This window comes from Lagenorhynchus albirostris, chromosome 11 (genome assembly GCF_949774975.1).
Source record: "Lagenorhynchus albirostris chromosome 11, mLagAlb1.1, whole genome shotgun sequence".
NCBI classification, from domain to species: domain Eukaryota; kingdom Metazoa; phylum Chordata; class Mammalia; order Artiodactyla; family Delphinidae; genus Lagenorhynchus; species Lagenorhynchus albirostris.
In genome coordinates, this window is record NC_083105.1 from 21,653,934 (window position 1) to 21,671,539 (window position 17,606).

At 37.6% G+C, this 17,606-nt stretch overlaps 1 protein-coding gene across 4 annotated transcripts in view; it reads left to right on the forward strand.

Annotated features, from left to right (window-relative positions):
- Positions 1 to 17,606, forward strand: part of BLTP3B (bridge-like lipid transfer protein family member 3B) — a 99,117-nt gene that overhangs the window by 72,014 nt on the left and 9,497 nt on the right. For 3 of the 4 annotated variants that reach the window (XM_060165106.1, XM_060165104.1, XM_060165105.1), the window contains 4 exons: positions 2,652 to 2,794; positions 3,472 to 3,622; positions 15,281 to 15,534; positions 15,852 to 15,960. In XM_060165106.1, coding sequence (XP_060021089.1) covers positions 2,652 to 2,794; positions 3,472 to 3,622; positions 15,281 to 15,534; positions 15,852 to 15,960 — 657 coding nt within the window. Of the gene's footprint in view, positions 1 to 2,651; positions 2,795 to 3,471; positions 3,623 to 15,280; positions 15,535 to 15,851; positions 15,961 to 17,606 lie in introns of those variants that run through there. The other variant, XM_060165107.1, reaches the window with a different exon arrangement.

Consider the following 17,606-nt stretch of genomic DNA (forward strand, 5'->3'; position numbering starts at 1 on the left):
TTGGAAAATATAAACAACTACAGTTTGGAAAATAAAATAACCCAAAAGTCCCACAATCTAGAGCTATCGATTATAATTTATCTTATAAATGTATATATATATATATATATATATATATGTATGTATTCACATATATGTATATTTGGTATTACATCACATATATGGTTTTTCAACCTGCTTTTTATCACTTGTCTATATTAACTTGTCATAAGAATGTACCCTCACCTTTTAATTGTTTCCCTGATACTGGATGTTTAGATTGTTTATAGTTTTTTCACAGCTATAAAATGCTATAATTATATCATTGTTCATAAATTTTTGTCTTCATTTCTAATAACTGTCTTAGAATAGATTCCAGCAGTAGGCTGATTTTAGGATCTTGAAAAATACAAGGGCATTAATTTTATGTGTAACACTTAGACGATATGTGACTGTATATTCGTTATTCTCCTGAACTGTAATAATTTTCTGTCAAAGGAATTGATTTTCATTGGGAAAAGACTTGTTTTTTCTGAGTTCTCTTTTGTTTTGTTTTAATTTTACAAGAAATATATGAATACTTTCTCTTTAAAAAAAAATCAGATGTCATGGGGATATCTAGAATATCACTTTAATACCACCCTTACTCTGCCCTGATACCATTCCCCATTCCGGAAGTAACTACCATTGACTTTTGGTATATATTGACATAATTCCAGACCTTTTTCTGTGTGTTTTTATATACATTCATGTTTATACATATGCACACTAATGCACACATACATATACACATACACATATACATACATAGGTATATTGTGAGTACATATTTTTGAATATACATGCATATTTATAAACGAACAAATGTGTAGCTGGAGTACCACTCCACCACAGGCTTCTAACTAGTCTCCCCAATTCTCTTCTTGTCAATTTCTTGTTCATACTTCATTCCACAGGCAGAATATTCTTTTAAAAATGTATATACTATCATGTCAATTTCCATTTTAGTCCTGATAACTTCTAACAACTATAAGGCTATTAAGTTTAAAAAACTTAACATTACTGACAGTTGCTCCATGTGATATGGCCCCAGCTTACCTTTTCTGCTGTTTTCCCACGTGCTTACTACACTTTAATTATACTATAGTATATTTCAGTCTTTCTGTCAATCTCTTCACTATGACAAACTTCTTTAGCCTTTGTACCTGTGCCTAGAGTGTTCTTTTTTCTTTCTGTTTACTTTAGCTTAAATATTATTTTATCTGTGAAATCTTAACCTCTGGCAATGTTAGGAATTCCCTGTGAAATGGGAGTTTATTATCTCCTCATACCACAATTGTATTTATGCATTTTCCCTGGCCCTAAAAATCATTTTATTCATCCATTCAATAAATAATTTATTGAGCACCTACTGTTTTGTCAGGCACTGGGTTAGAACCTAATTATATAGTAGTAAATATAATAATAAAAAATTATTACAAAGAAAGACAAATACTACATGATGTCACTCATATGTGAGATATATTTTTTAAAATCCCAAATGAAAACAGAACAAAACCAGGCTTATAGATACAGAAAACAGATTGGTGGTTACCAGAGGGTAAGGGAGTAGGAGAATGGTCAGAATGGATGAAGGGGATCAATTGTATGGTTATGGATGGTAAACTAGACTTTTGGTGGTGATCACTTTGTAGTGTATACAGATATCAAATTATAATGTACATCTGAAAAGAAAGAAATTTTTAACCAGCTACTTGGAATCTGCATTCAGCAGAGTGTTCTTTCAGTGAATGGAAGTGATACTCATTTTATAATGCATGCACTGAAGTGTTATGAAGACATAACAAAGATGTTTCTAACAACAACAACAGCAACAAAGTAAAGCTTTGTAAAATACTATTGCTTAAGCAAAAGGATTTAGTGAAAGAGTAACTTGATTGCTTGTATCCTTCAGTGAATTAATCCTTGAAATCATTTTCAGAATTATTAGCCTTTTTTTAAATATAAAGTCAGAATCCATGCAAGATTGAAGTGCAAAAAAATTGAGGCTTTGTTTTGTGTCTTTGGTTCTTCTGATTTTTCTAGATTCATTTTCAATAGTTATTTTTATAGTATTTTTTTAAAGTATTGATGTGTTATGGACACAAAATTTTTTTTAAATTGCCTTTTACCACAGACGGTTTGAGAAATATTGAAATATAGCATGTTGAGAAATTAAGGCAGGTCGATAAGGATGGAGAACAATCACATTGACAATAGTAGCATTAACTTCATGTAGATGAAGGGGAATGAAAAGGGAAATGAAGTGGTCAGACTGGGACCACTGAATGTTGGGTAGAATAGAGGAGGCAAAGCTGGCTGACCAGGAACCTGCTAGTAATGCCAGCACCACACCTGCAATGGGAAGAACACAGATTGTGGTCGGCTGTGGTAGATTTCTTTTCATACTGTCTAAGTTTAGGGTTTAGTATCTCTAACGTTTTATTGTGGAAAGTTATTTCTTATTATTTGCTAACTAACCACAGTTTAATTTTTCTTTGCTTATTGTCTTTTAAACATGGTTGTGCTTGAGAAAGTGTTGAAGAAATCTGTTTTGGTTAGATAAATGTAACATTGTTGGACCATGTGTAAACTGATTTTAATTTAATTTAATTATTTCTGTATTATTTCAGGTATTAAAAAGAACTCAACTACAAATTACCAGAGCCCAGCAGATCGGGCAAATGCCAGTGAAAACCTACAGAATTATGGTGAAACCTCTCCAGATGCCATCAGTACAAATTCAGAGGGTGCTCAAGAAAATCATGACGACCTGGTAATCTTTTGAGACATTCTATGAAGAGAAATGCCACCAACTTTATCTCATATCCAATATGTACACATTTAAAGACATTAATATGTAAAATGAATTGACTTAGATTGTGGGTGATTTACTTTGCTCTTTCTACTCTTGAAATTTTTCCTTTGCTCTTACTGAATCATTTTTTTCTGAATTTCACTTTTCTAATTTTGTTTTTTTTTGTATTGAGGAGGGAAGGTTCTATGTTTCTTTTTTCAGTTCTTTATATTTTGATCTTAGTTCAATTTAAATACACTTTGAGAAAGTTTGATAGTAAAGATGGTGGTCAGTCCTTATGAGGGGCTGTCTACAAAAGAAATGTTACTGGTTTATTTTAAGCCATCTTCACCCAGTGAAATATTCTTATGGATGACTTAGAAAATAAGTTCAGCATTGAGTGAAAATAATTTCACTCAGAAATGTCATATAATTAATCTTTGTGACCTAAAAATATTCTCTTGACTAAGTAGGAAGAAAGGAAGTGGAAGTTTATCACTGTAGTGCAATAACTGCTTTCTGTTGATCACAAATATATTTTTGGTTTATTAAGTCACAGTTGTATTTTTAGAGGTTATAGTAGTTTCCTTTGTTATTTCCTAAATTTTGTTTTAAATTATTTGGTATACTAATATTATTTATGCAATCCTTCTTAGATGTCAGTTGTGGTGTTTAAAATTATTGGTGTTAATGGAGAAATTGACATCCGAGGGGAAGATATGGAAATCTGTCTTCAAGTAGACCAAGTGACACCAGATCAGTTAGGCAATATCAGTCTACGGCATTACCTTTGTAATCGTCCAGTAGGTAAGACTTTAACGTGATTTAAACTTTTTTTAATTTAATTTTTTAAAATTAATTAATTAATTAATTTTTGGCTGAGTTGAGTCTTTGTTGCTGCGTGGGGGCTTTCTCTAGATGTGGCGAGAGGGGGCTGCTCTTTGTTGCGGTGCACGGGCTTCTCGTTGCGGTGGCTTCTTGTTGTGGAGCACGGGCTCTAGGTATGCGGGCTTCAGTCGTTGTGGCTTGTAGGCTCAGTAGTGGAGCACGGACTTAGTTGCTCCGCGACATGTGGGATCTTCCTGGACCAGGGCTTGAACCCGTGTCCCCTGCATTGGCAGGTAGATTCCTAACCACTGTGCCACCAAGAAAGCCTAAACTTGTTTTGTTTTTACCCATATGATTTATCAGCAATTCTGTCTTTGATATAAATGCATTCACAGAAAATGACATTTATTTATAATAATGCAAGAGATTTGTTCTTTTAGATTACCATATTTCAATAAAGTACTTTAAGTTATTAGAAACATAACCTGTTGAAGAGGTACTTCCTCATTTATCTTTGTTTCTGCTGTTAAGTTCCATCTTTTACTTTTTCAGTTGTCCCATTCTTTGAGATGATAGGTCTGAGAAAACTAAAGTCTTTTCTATATTAAAAGAGTGATAGGGGCTTCCCTGGCGGCGACGTGGTTGGAATTCCGCCTGCCGACGCAGGGGACACGGGTTCGTGCCCCGGTCTGGGAAGATCCCACATGCCGTGGAGTGGCTGGGCCCGTGAGCCATGGCCGCTGAGCCTGCGCGTCCGGAGCCTGTGCTCCGCAACAGGAGAGGCAACAACAGTGAGAGGCCCGCATACCGCAAAAAAAAAAAAAAAAAAAAAAGAGTGATAAAGTAATCCTGAAAGGTCAAAGTTAGTTCCACACTAGAATGAGTGTCAGTTTTTGTATTCTATTATCTTATTTATAAGCAAACATTTTCGGAGTCTGGCATGTTACTTGATATTTGGTAAAATCACGTATCCTGTTTTTGTGGTTTTTCATTCTAAGATCAACACATTCACTTAGACATAGAGGGATATAAGCAACAAAATATACAGTGTATGACGAGGAATACCACATTAAACCAGCCCTTTCTCAAACTTTACGTGGAATTATCACTCACGGTTTTCAGTTATTTAAAGAAATGAATTTATTAAAATAGTTATACTAAGAAATTTAAATGACAATGTTCTATTAAAAAGTCACTGAGCTGGAATATTTTTCTTTGCTATATACACAGAATGCTATATCTGATATATAACATGTTGAAATACATATAGTCCTGCATGATATCAAATAAGTATGCTATCACCTCACATCCTGGGAATTGCAAGTAATTTGTCTATAAACTAGCATCATAGAAAAAAATTGGCTCCTGGCTTTTTTCTGTGTGTAGGCCTTGCAGTTTACAATGTATCTCCTAAAAAAAAAAATTCAAGAATTTCATATTAGCAAGTGTAAATCCGAATAGCATACAAAATGGAGGAAGATAAGTATATAGTTGGAAAGGTTTTGTAGTCAATGAAAAATCAACAAAAAAAGATTGAACATAAAATTTCCAAAGCTAGACCCTATTCTATACCCAACACAAACACTTTTTTGCACAGTTTTTTACTCCTTCTTATAGCCCACTTATTACCATGGCCCACTTATTACTTTGTTTCATGTTGTTCCTGACTGCAGAAATCATTTTGAAATGCCTTATATGTATGGGGTATACAGTCAGTGCTGTCTAATACCTTATTTTTTCACAGCTGTCTTGGTTGTTTAAAAATAAACAAAATAACAAGAAAGAAAGGAAAGGAAAGGGAAAGGGAATAAAGGGAAAAGGAGAAAAAAATAGCTTGAACATTTAAAACAGTAAGCCATATGAACAAAGATTGTATTTGATCTACAGTTTATATACACTGTCACTCTGGCATGAACAGTTAAAATTGCAAAGTTGGGGCTTCCCTGGTGGCGCAGTGGTGGAGAGTCCGCCTGCCGATGCAGGGGACGCGGGTTTGTGCCCCGGTCTGGGAGGATCCCACATGCCGCGAAGCGGCTGGGCCCGTGAGCCATGGCCGCTGGGCCTGCGCGTCCGGAGCCTGTGTTCCGCAACGGGAGAGGCCACAGCAGTAGAGGCCCGCGTACCACAAAAAAAAGAAAAAAAATTGCAAAGTTGTTTTTGCTTTTGTTTGTTTTTCTGTAATGGGTGGACTTTGGATTCCTTTAATAGGAAGACCTTAATGTAAGTTTCATGGCATAAAAGATAATAAGCAGGAGTGATTTTTGACTAACGAGAATTTTGTTTTGTTTTACCTCTGTTCTAAATACTCTTTTTCGTTTGAAATTATTTATGGCTCTCAGCTCCCTGGAGTGAGTAGTGTGTATGTGTGTGTGTGTGTATGCTTGTGTGTAGATAGACTTATATAGATATACAGATAGATAAAAGGCAAAATAAAATCACATTTACCAAGTTGTTTGTTTTCAGTTGCTCTTAGTATTAAGTAGACAAGTTAGTTAACTCTTATTTTTCTTGGTACAGGAAAAAACACTAACCATGATCAGTTTGTGACCATTTCTTTTACCTTCTATTTAAAAAAATTAGAATATCGAGTTCTTAATTGTTAAAAGAATTCTTTGGGTTTCTTTTTTTTTTTTTTTTTGGCAGCTAAGTCCCACGTGGACCACCAGGGAATTCCCTAGGAGTATTTTAATCTTTTCTAGTATCTATACCATTTATTTATTTTGAATTGTTAATAAATAGTGCTAACATTAATTAAATATCAATTTTTACCTGAAATAAAAGTTTTAAAAACAACTCTCCACTATATGTTGCATGTAGAGATCTATCCGTGCTGCATATATATAAGTATCTTTAATTTCTTGCACCTTTCTCCCCTTCATAAATATATATACATTTCACTTCTGTAAGACTAGAGTATTCACACGCATACTGAGGAAAATTAAACATCTTTCTATCATGAATTTGATAAATGAAGTCTTCTTATGAGGGCCCATGGGACAGATAACTTGGACCCTCAATAACTGAAGCAGCTTCACCTTTCCAGAACAGTTTGTTTTTAACTCACGGATTCTATGAATTGTGTGTGAAACTGATCGTATTTTTCTTTTTGCTGCTAGGAAGTTATTTTTGGTCTACCTTTGGCACAGAAATTTAAATAATGTATTTTAAGTTAATAATCTTACCACTTGTCTTTACTTTTCCATTCCCTACTTATTTTTTTTCTTTATTTTTTACATCTTTATTGGAGTATAATTGCTTTACAATGGTGTGTTAGTTTCTGCCTTATAACAAAGTGAATTAGTTATACATATACATATGTTCCCATATCTCTTCCCTCTTCCTCTCCCTCCCTCCCACCTTCCCTATCCCACCCCTCTAGGTCCTCACAAAGCACCGAGCTGATCTCCCTGTACTATGTGGCTGCTTCCCTCTAGCTATCTATTTTACGTTTGGTAGTGTATATATGTCCATGCCACTCTCTCACTTTGTCACAGCTTACCCTTCCCCCTCCCCGTGTCTTCAATTCTCCACTACGTCTGTGCCTTTATTCCTGTCTTACCCCTAGGTTCTTCATGACATTTATTTTTTCTTAAATTCCATATATATGTGTTAGCATACGGTATTTGTCTTTCTCTTTCTGACTTACTTCACTCTGTATGACAGACTCTAGGTCCATCCACCTCATTACAAATAACTCAATTTCATTTCTTTTTATGGCTCAGTAATATTCTATTGTATATATGTGCCACATCTTCTTTATCCATTCATCTGATGATGGACACATAGGTTGTTTCCATCTCCTGGCTATTGTTCATAGAGCTACAATGAACATTTTGGTACATGACTCTTTTTGAATTATGGTTTTCTCAGGGTATATGCCCAGTAGTGGGATTGCTGTGTCATATGGTACTTCTATTTGTAGTTTTTTAAGGAACCTCCGTACTGTTCTCCATAGTGGCTGTACCATTTCACATTGCCACCAGCAGTGCAAGAGTGTTCCTTTTTCTCCACACCCTCTCCAGCATTTATTGTTTCTAGATTTTTTGATGATGGCCATTCTTACTAGTGTAAGATCATATCTCATTGTAGTTTTGATTTGCATTTCTCTAATGATTAATGATGTTGAGGATTCTTTCATGTGTTTGTTGGCAGTCTGTATATCTTTGGAGAAATGTCTATTGAGGTCTTCTGCCCATTTTTGGATTCGGTTGTTTGTTTTTTTGTTATTGACTGCATGAGCTGCTTCTTGTAAATTTTGGAGATTAATTCTTTGTCAGTTGCTTCATTTGCAAATATTTTCTCCATTCTGAGGATTGTATTTTGGTCTTGTTTATGGTTTCCCTTGTGTACAAAAGCTTTGCAGTTTCATTAGGTCCCATTTGTTTATTTTTCTTTTTATTTCCATTACTCTATGAGGTGGGTCAAAAAGGATCTTGCTGTGATTTATGTCATAGAGTGTTCTGCCTATGTTTTCCTCCAGAAGTTTGATAGTTTCTGGCCTTACATTTAGGTCTTTAATCCATTTTGAGCTCATTTTTGTGTATGGTGTTAGGGAGTGATCTAATCTCATACTTTTAAATATACCTGTCCAGTTTTCCCAGCACCACTTATTGAAGAGGCTGTCCTTTCTCCACGGTACATTCCTGCCTCCTTTATCAAAGATAAGGTGACTATATGTGTGTGGGTTTATCTATGGGCTTTCTATCCTGTTCCATTGATCTGTATTTCTGTTTTTGTACAAGTACCGTATTGTCTTGATTACTGTAGCTTTGTAGTATAGTCTGAAGTCAGGGAGCCTGATACCTCCAGCTCCGTTTTTCGTTCTCAAGATTGCTTTGGCTATTCGGGATCTTTTGTGTTTCCATACAAATTGTGAAATTTTTTGTTCTAGTTCTTTGAAAACTGCCAGTGATAGTTTGATAGGGATTGCATTGAATCTGTAGATTGCTTTGGGTAGTAGAGTCATTTTCACAATGTTAATTTTTCCAATCCAAGAACATGGTATATCTCTCCATCTATTTGTATCATCCGTAATTTCTTTCATCAGTGTCTTATAATTTTCTGCATACAGGTCTTTTGTCTCCTTAGGTAGGTTTATTCCTAGATATTGTATTCTTTTTGTTGCAGTGGTAAATGGGAATGTATTCTTGATTTCACTTTCAGATTATTCATCAGTAGTGTATAGTAATGCAAGAGATTTCTGTGCATTAATTTTGTATCCTGCTACTTTACCAAATTCATTGATTAGCTCTAGTAGTTTTCTGGTGGCATCTTTAGGATTCTCTATGTATAGTATCATGTCATCTGCAAACAGTGACAGCTTTACTTCTTCTTTTCTGATTTGGGTTCCTTTTCTTTCCTTTTCTTCTCTGATTGCTGTGGCTAAAACTTCCAAAACTATATTGAATAAGAGTGGTGAGAGTGGGCAACCTTGTCTTGCTCCTGATCTTAGTGAAAATTCTTTCAGTTTTGAACCATTGAGGATGATGTTGGCTGTGGGTTTGTCATATATGGCCTTTATTATGTTGAGGAAAGTTCCCTCTATGCCTACATTCTGGAGGGTTTTTATCATAAACGGTGTTGAATTTTGTCGAAAGCTTTCTCTGCATCTATTGAGATGACCATATGGTTTTTCTCCTTTCATTTGTTAATATGGTGTTATCACATTGATTGATTTGCGTATATTGAAGAATACTTAGATTCCTGGAATAAACCCCACTTGATCATGATGTATGATCCTTTTAATGTGCTGTTGGATTCTGTTTGCTAATATTTTGTTGAGGATTTCTGCATCTGTGTTCATCAGTGATATTGGCCTGTAGTTTTCATTCTTTGTGACATCCTTGTCTGGTTTTGGTAACAGGGTGATGGTGGCCTCGTAGAATGAGTTTGGGAGTGTTCCTCCCTCTGCTATATTTTGGAAGAGTTTGAGAAGGATAGGTGTTAGCTCTTCTCTAAATGTTTGATAGAATTCGCCTGTGAAGCCATCTAGTCCTGGGCTTTTGTTTCTTGGAAGATTTTTAATCACAGTCTCAATTTCAGTGCTTGTGATTGGTCTGTTCATGTTTTCTGTTTCTTCCTGGTTCAGTCTTGGCAGGTTGCGCATTTCTAAGAATTCGTCCATTTCTTCCAGGTTTTCCATTTTATTGTCATAGAGTTGCTCGTAGTAATCTCTCATGATCTGTTGTATTTCTGCAGTGTTAGTTGTTACTTCTCCTTTTTCATTTCTAATTCTATTGGTTTGAGTCTTCTCCCTTATTTTCTTGATGAGTCTGGCTGGTGGTTTATCAATTTTGTTTATCTTCTCAAATAACGAGCTTTTAGTTTTATTGATCTTTGCTATCGTTTCCTTCATTTCTTTTTCATTTATTTCTGATCTGATATTTATGATTTCTTTCCTTCTGCTAACTTTGAGGGTTTTTTGTTCTTTCTCTTATTGCTTTAGGTGCAAGGTTAGGTTGTTTATTCGAGATGTTTCCTGTTTCTTAAGGTAGGATTGTATTGCTATAAACTTCCCTCTTAGAAATGCTTTTGCTGCATCCCATAGTTTTGGGTCGTCGTGTCTCCATTGTCATTTGTTTCTAGGTATGTTTTGATTTTGTCTTTGATGTCTTCAGTGATCACTTCATTATTGAGTAGTGTATTGTTTAGCCTCCATGTGTTTGTATTTTTTACAGATCTTTTCCTGTGATTGATATCTAGTCTTATAGCGTTGTGGTCGGAAAAGATACCTGATACAATTTCAATTTTCTTAAATTTACCAAGGCTTGATTTGTGACCCACGATATGATCTATCCTGGAGAATGTTCCATGAGCACTTGAGAAAAATGTGTATTCTGTTGTTTTTGGATGGAATGTCCTATAAATATCAATTAAGTCCATCTTGTTTAATGTATCATTTAAAGCTTGTGTTTCCTTATTTATTTTCATTTTGGATGATCTGTCCATTGGTGAAAGTGGGGTGTTAATGTCCCCTACTATGAATGTGTTACTGTCGATTTCCCCTTTTATGACTGTTAGTATTTGCCTTATGTATTGAGGTGCTGCTATGTTGGGTGCATAAATATTTACAATTGTCATATCTTCTTCTTGGATCGATCCCTTGAGCTTTATGTAGTGTCCTTCTTTGTCTCTTGTAATAATCTTTGTTTTAAAGTCTATTTTGTCTGATACAAGAATTGCTACTCCAGCTTTCTTTTGGTTTCCATTTGCATGGAATATCTTTTTCCATCCCCTTACTTTCAGTCTGTATGTGTGTCTAGGTCTGAAGTGGGTCTCTTGTAGACAGCATATATAAGGGTCTTGTTTTTGTATCCATTCAGCCAGTCTGTGTCTTTTGGTGGGAGCATTTAATCCATTTACACTTAAGGTAATTATCAATATGTATGTTCCTATTCTGATTTTCTTAATTGTTTTGGGTTTGTTATTATAGGTCTTTTCCTTCTTTTGTTTTCTTGCCTAGATAGGATCCTTTAGCATTTGTTGCAAAGCTGGTTTGGTGGTGCTGAAGTCTCTCAGCTTTTGCTTGTCTGTAAAGGTTTTAATTTCTGCATCAAATCTGAATGAGATCCCTGCTGGGTAGAGTAATCTTAGTTGTATGTTTTTCTCCTTCATTACTTTAAATATGTCCTGCTAGTCACTTCTGGCTTGCAGAGTTTCTGCTGAAAGATCAGTTGTTAACCTTATGGGGATTCCCCTGTGTGTTATTTGTTGTTTTTCCCTTGCAGTTTTTAATATGTTTTCTTTGTATTTAATTTTTGACAGTTTGATTAATATGTGTCTTGGCGTGTTTCTCCTTGGATTTATCCTGTATGGGAGTCTCTGTGCTTCCTGGGCTTGATTAAGTATTTCCTTTTCCATATTAGGGAAGTTTTCAACTATAATCTCTTCAAATATTTTCTCAGTCCCTTTCTTTTTCTCTTCTTCTTCTGGAACCCCAATAATTTGAATGTTGGTGCGTTTAATGTTGTCCCAGAGGTCTCTGATACTGTCCTCAGTTCTTTTCATTCTTTTTTCTTTATTCTGCTCTGCAGTAGTTATTTCCACTGTTTTATCTTCCCGGTCACTTATCCGTTCTTCTGTCCAAGTTATTCTGCTATTGATCCCTTGTAGAGTATTTTTAATTTCATTTATTGTGTTGTTCATCGTTGCTTGTTTCATCTTTAGTTCTTCTAGGTCCTTTTTAATGTTTCTTGCATTTTCTTTATTCTATTTCCAAGATTTTGGATCATCTTTACTATCATTATTCTGAATTCTTTTTCAGGTAGACTGCCTATTTCCTCTTCATTTGTTAGGTCTGGTGGGTTTTTATCTTGCTCCTTCATCTGCTGTGTGTTTTTCGGTCTTCTCATTTTGCTTATCTTACTGTGTTTGGGGTCTCCTTTTTGCAGGCTGCAGGTTCGTAGTTCCCATTTTTGGTGTCTGTCCCCAGTGGCTAAAGTTGGTTCAGTGGGTTGTGTAGGTTTCATGGTGGAGGGGACTAATGCCTGTGTTCTGGTGGATGAGGCTGGATCTTGTCTTTCTGGTGGGCAGGTCTACATCTGGTGGTGTGTTTTGGGGTGTCCGTGGACTTATTATGATTTTAGGTAGCCTCTCTGCTAATGGGTGGGGTTGTGTTCCTGTCTTGCTAGTTGTTTGGCCTAGAGTGTCCAGCACTGTAGCTTGCTGGTCATTGAGTGAAGCTATGTGTTGGTGTTGAGATGGAGATCTCTGGGAGATTTTCACCATTTGATATTACGTGGAGCTGGGAGGTCTCTTGTGGACCAGTGTCCTGAAGTTGGCTCTCCCACCTCAGAGGCACAGCAATGACTGCTAACTGCAGCACCAAGAGCCTTTCATCTACACGGCTCAGAATAAAAGGGAGAAAAAGAAGGAAGGGAGGGAGGGAGGGAGGGAGGAAGGAAGGAAGGGGAAAGAAAGAAAGAGAGAGGAAAAAAAGAAAGAAAGAAAGAGAAAGGAAAGAAAAAAGAGAAAGAAAGGAAAGAAAGAAAAAAGAAAGAGAAAGGAAAGAAAGAAAGAGAAGGGAAAGAAAGAAAGAGAAGGGAAAGAAAGAAAGAAAGAGGATAAAGGAAAATAAAGTAAGGTAAAATGAAATAAAGTTATTAAAATAAAAAAAATTATTTAGAAAAAAAATTTTTTAAGTAAAAAAAAAAATGGACGGATAGAACCCTAGGACAAATGGTGAAAACAAAGCTATACAGACAAAATCTCAGACAGAAGCATACACATACACACTCACAAAAAGAGGAAAAGGGGAAAAAATCATAAATCTTGCTCTCAAAGTCCACCTCCTGAATTTGGGATGATTCGTTGTCTTTTCAGGTATTCCACAGATGCAGGGTACGTCAAGTTGATTGTGGAGCTGTAATCTGCTGCTCCTGAGGCTGCTGGGAGAGATTTCCCTTTGTCTTCTTTGTTCGCACAGCTCCCGGGGTTCAACTTTGGATTTGGTCCCGACTCTGCGTGTACGTCACCTGAGGGTGTCTGTTCTTCGCTCAGACAGGACGGGGTTAAAGGAGCTGCTGATTCGGGGGCTCTGGCTCACTCAGGCCGGGGGCAGGGAGGGGTATGGAGTGCGGGGTGAACCTGCGGCTGCAGAGTCCGGCGTGACGTTGCATCAGCCTGAGGCGCGCTGTGTGTTCTCCCGGGGAAGTTGTCCCTGGATCCCGGGACCCTGGCAGTGGCGGGCTGCACAGGCTCTCCGGAAGAGGGGGTGTGGAGAGTGGCCTGTGCTCACACACAGTCTTCTTGGTGGTGGCTGCAGCAGCCTTAGCGTCTCATGCCCGACTCTGGGGTCCGCGCTGTAAGCCGCGGCTTGCGCCTGTCTCTGGAGCTCCTTTAAGCACCGCTCTTAATCCTCTCTCCTCGCATACCAGGAAACAAAGAGGGAAGAAAAAGTCTCTTGCCTCTTCGGCAGGTCCAGACTTTTCCCCGGACTCCCTCCCGGCTAACCATGGTGCACTAACCCCCTGCAGGCCGTGTTCACGCTGCCAGTGCCATTCCTCTCCGTGCGCTCCGACCGCAGCCCGAGACTCAGCTCCCAGCCCCGCCCGTCCCGGCGGGTGAGCAAACAAGCCTCTCGGGCTGGTGAGTGCCGGTCGGCACCGATCCTCTGTGCGGGAATCTCTCCGCTTTTCCCTCCGCACTCCTGTTGCTGTGCTCTCCGCCGCGGCACCGAAGCTTCCCCCTCCGCCACCCACAGTCTCCACCCGCGAAGGGGCTTCCTGGTGTGTGGAAACCTTTCCTCCTTCACATCTCCCTCCCACTGGTGCAGGTCGTGTCCCTGTTCTTTTGTCTCTGTTTATTCTTTTTTCTTTTGCCCTAACCAGGTACGTAGGGAGTTTCTTGTCTTTTGGGAGGTTTGAGGTCTTCTACCAGCATTCAGTAGGTGTTCTGTAGGAGTTGTTCCACGTGTAGATGTATTTCTGATGTATCTGTGGGGAGGAAGGTGATCTCCGCGTCTTACTCTTCCGCCATCTTCCCTCTCTCTCCCCTACTTATTTTTTTAATCTGATTATACCATGTGCATGTTTTCTCCTATTCTTTTTAGAGCTAGGTAATGTAAAATAAACAAAATAGTTACCATGAGCGCCAATTCACTTAAGTAGTTCCACTAGGAACTTTTATTTTTAAAGATATTTTATGGGTGTTTATTGAAATTAAAGAAATTTGTTTTGAACTTGAGTATTTATAGCTCTGTAAGCCACCTCAAATTCTGTTTTGGAGCAAGACCAAGGCATAAATAAATGTAAATATAAATATAAACATAAATATATTTCCTTTGCTATAATTTTAGTTTCAAAATTGTCTTCTAGTAGTAACGTGTTAATGGGGTCTTCTCTATTTACCTTTCCAGTTATTTAAGGGCCTAATTTTAATGAAGAATGTACAAAACTTCAGGCTTTTGTCACTACTTGAGAAATGGCTTGAGTCACTTTAAATGCCATGACTGTTTCTTCATCACAGTTGTCCATTATATAATAAATGTATAGCTATGTACACACTCAGACACACTCCAAATATCTGAGTTATGCATCATCAGATTTATATCATGGCATGTTTTTCCATGTTACCAAAAAATATATATAAAAGTAGAGACAAGACAGGGCTTTCCTGGTGGCACAGTGGTTAAGAATCTGCCTGCCAATGCAGGGGACACGGGTTTGAGCCCTGCTCCAGGAAGATCCCACATGCCGTGGAGCACCTAAGCCTGTGTGCCGCAAGTACTGAAGCCCGCATGCCTAGAGCCCGTGCTCCGCAACAAGAGAAGCCATTGCAGTGAGAAGCCCACGCAGCATAACGAAGAGTAGCCCCTGCTCCCTGCTCACCGCAGCTAGAGAAAGCCCACGCACACCAACAAAGACCCAACGCAGGCATAAATAAATAAATAAATAAATAAATATTTTAGAAAAGTATAGACAAGACAGTGTTATTGCAGTAGAAGATTGTCTATAAAAATGAAAATTGGGAAAATTAAGGTGAGGTACATGTACTGTAAATATCTTATTTTAAGAGTAAATATTAAAAGTTTATTATTGCTTTAACATTGTACAAAGTGACAATAATGACTGGTAATTGAGAGTGACATGTCTGAGTAGTGCTACAAAGTTATAATTTTTATTTGTTCTTTTTTCATAGGTTCAGATCATAAAGCTGTAATTCATTCTAAATCCTCTCCTGAGATTACTCTGAGATTTGAAAGTGGGCCTGGTGCTGTAATACACTCTTTGCTTGCAGAAAAGAATGGCTTTCTGCAGTGCCATATAGAAAACTTTAGCACTGAGTTTCTTATATCTTCTCTTATGAATATTCAACATTTTTTGGAAGATGAAACTGTTGCAACAGTGATGCCAATGAAGATACAAGTTTCTAACACAAAAATAAATTTAAAAGTATGTTAACAAATATTTTTATATTTTCATGTTATAAATGTTCACTTTGCCTACCTGGACTTTGATTCATGTCTAGAAATATGAACTGGTTGGTCTTTGTGGTGATGGTGTAGAGATTTTTCATAGAAATTAGAAAATATCAAAATAAAATGAGCAGTTTTCTCACTGTATGAACTAAAGCATGTTAAAGATATATTTCAGACTCATTAAGAATATTATTGGCTGAAGTAATGTTTAAGAAAATGATTAATTGAAGATGATTAATTTTATCTTTTACTTTAATAACAACATGCCAATACTATTTATCTTTCCTGTAGGATGACAGTCCTCGTAGTAATACAGTATCCTTTGAACCAGCTCCTGTAACTGTTCATATTGATCATCTTGTGGTAGAGAGAAATGATGATGGCTCTTTTCATATCAGAGGTACATATGAAAACAGTTTAAGTGAACATTTAACTGAAATATGTCATTATTAGTATGCTGATTATTTTTTTTTCACTCATACTTTTTATATACTATTTTATATGTGTATGCATATGTAGTAGTAGATGATTTAGGGACACTGTGAGTACATTGTGATAAAATATCATCCATGTATGAACCTCTAGCTCAGGAATAACTCATCTATAATTGATTTAGTATCTGTTCTACAAAGGTGTTTTGAATGAAGTCCTTCCAGGGTTATCTCAATCTTCTCCTTTTCAATGAACCCTTCTCTATAACTTGATGTGACTTCTTAAAATTCTTGAGTACTTATTCTCCATACCTTAGTTACTTACAGTATATTGCTATGTATTTAGTTCTGTTTCAGTGCTTGTATCTCCATTCTAGCAAGATTTCTAAGGTCTCTAATGTAAGGACTGTGTCTTCTAAGGTAGTGTGGAGTAGTGGAAAGAGCTTGAGTTGGTAGACCTAGGTATTCTAGTCCTCACTTTGTTAGTAGCTACTTGAGGGTGAAATGTAAGGGACTGATAAGAGACAAACCAGAAAAATCTGTAGCCAGAAACCATGAAAGAGAAGACTATTGCTGAGGTAGAAGCAGTTTGTGGGGCACTCTTGACTGAAGAGTCCTTCCTCTCTGGAGCTGGGGAACAGCTACAGCAAACATAGAAGTCAGGCCAACGAAGATCAAATGTCATCTTTGGGGTTCCCTGGTGGCGCAGTGGTTGAGAATCCGCCTGCTAATGCAGGGGACATGGGTTCGAGCCCTGGTCTGGGAGGATCCCACATGCCGCGGAGCAACTAGGCCCGTGAGCCACAACTGCTGAGCCTGTGCGTCTGGAGCCTGTGCTCCGCAACAAGAGAGGCCATGACAGTGAGAGGCCTGCGCACCGCGATGAAGACTGGCCCCCGCTTGCCACAACTAGAGAAAGCCCTCGCACAGAAACGAAGACCCAACACAGCCAAAAATAAAAATAAATTAATTAAAAAAAAATGTCATCTTCATTACTGATAAAAGCTCAGGTGAAGATAGCTCGGGTGTGAGAAGTTAGGTTTGTTATATGGCTCTTGCTCCCAGATGCTTTATATCCCAAAACTGCAGGTCTGTCTTACACAAAACCAGAACAGGGTGTTCCAGTGCTTCAGAGTGCTGAAGAAAAGTTGAGACTTTTAAAGAATTATAATTAATATCCTCAGACAGATGATAGGATTTTGAACTCAAAACAAGAACAAGCTTTTATGGAAAATAACCAGTTAGAAATCCTTGAAAATTAAAAGCCTGATCTTTGAAGTAAAAAATAGTAGGTCACCTAAAATCTATCAGCTCTACCTTCAAGAGATATCCAGAGTCAGACCTGAATCATACAGTATGTAGCTGTCTCAGATTGGCTTCTTTTTTTTTTTTTGAGGTACGCGGGCCTCTCACTGTTGTGGCCTCTCCTGTTGCAGAGCACGGCTCCGGATGCGCAGGCTCAGTGGCCATGGCTCACGGGCCCAGCCACTCCGCGGCATGTGGGATCTTCCCGGACCGGGGCACGAACCCGTGTCCCCTGCATCGGCAGGCGGACTCTCAACCACTGCGCCACCAGGGAAGCCCTCAGATTGGCTTCTTTCACTTAGTTATATGA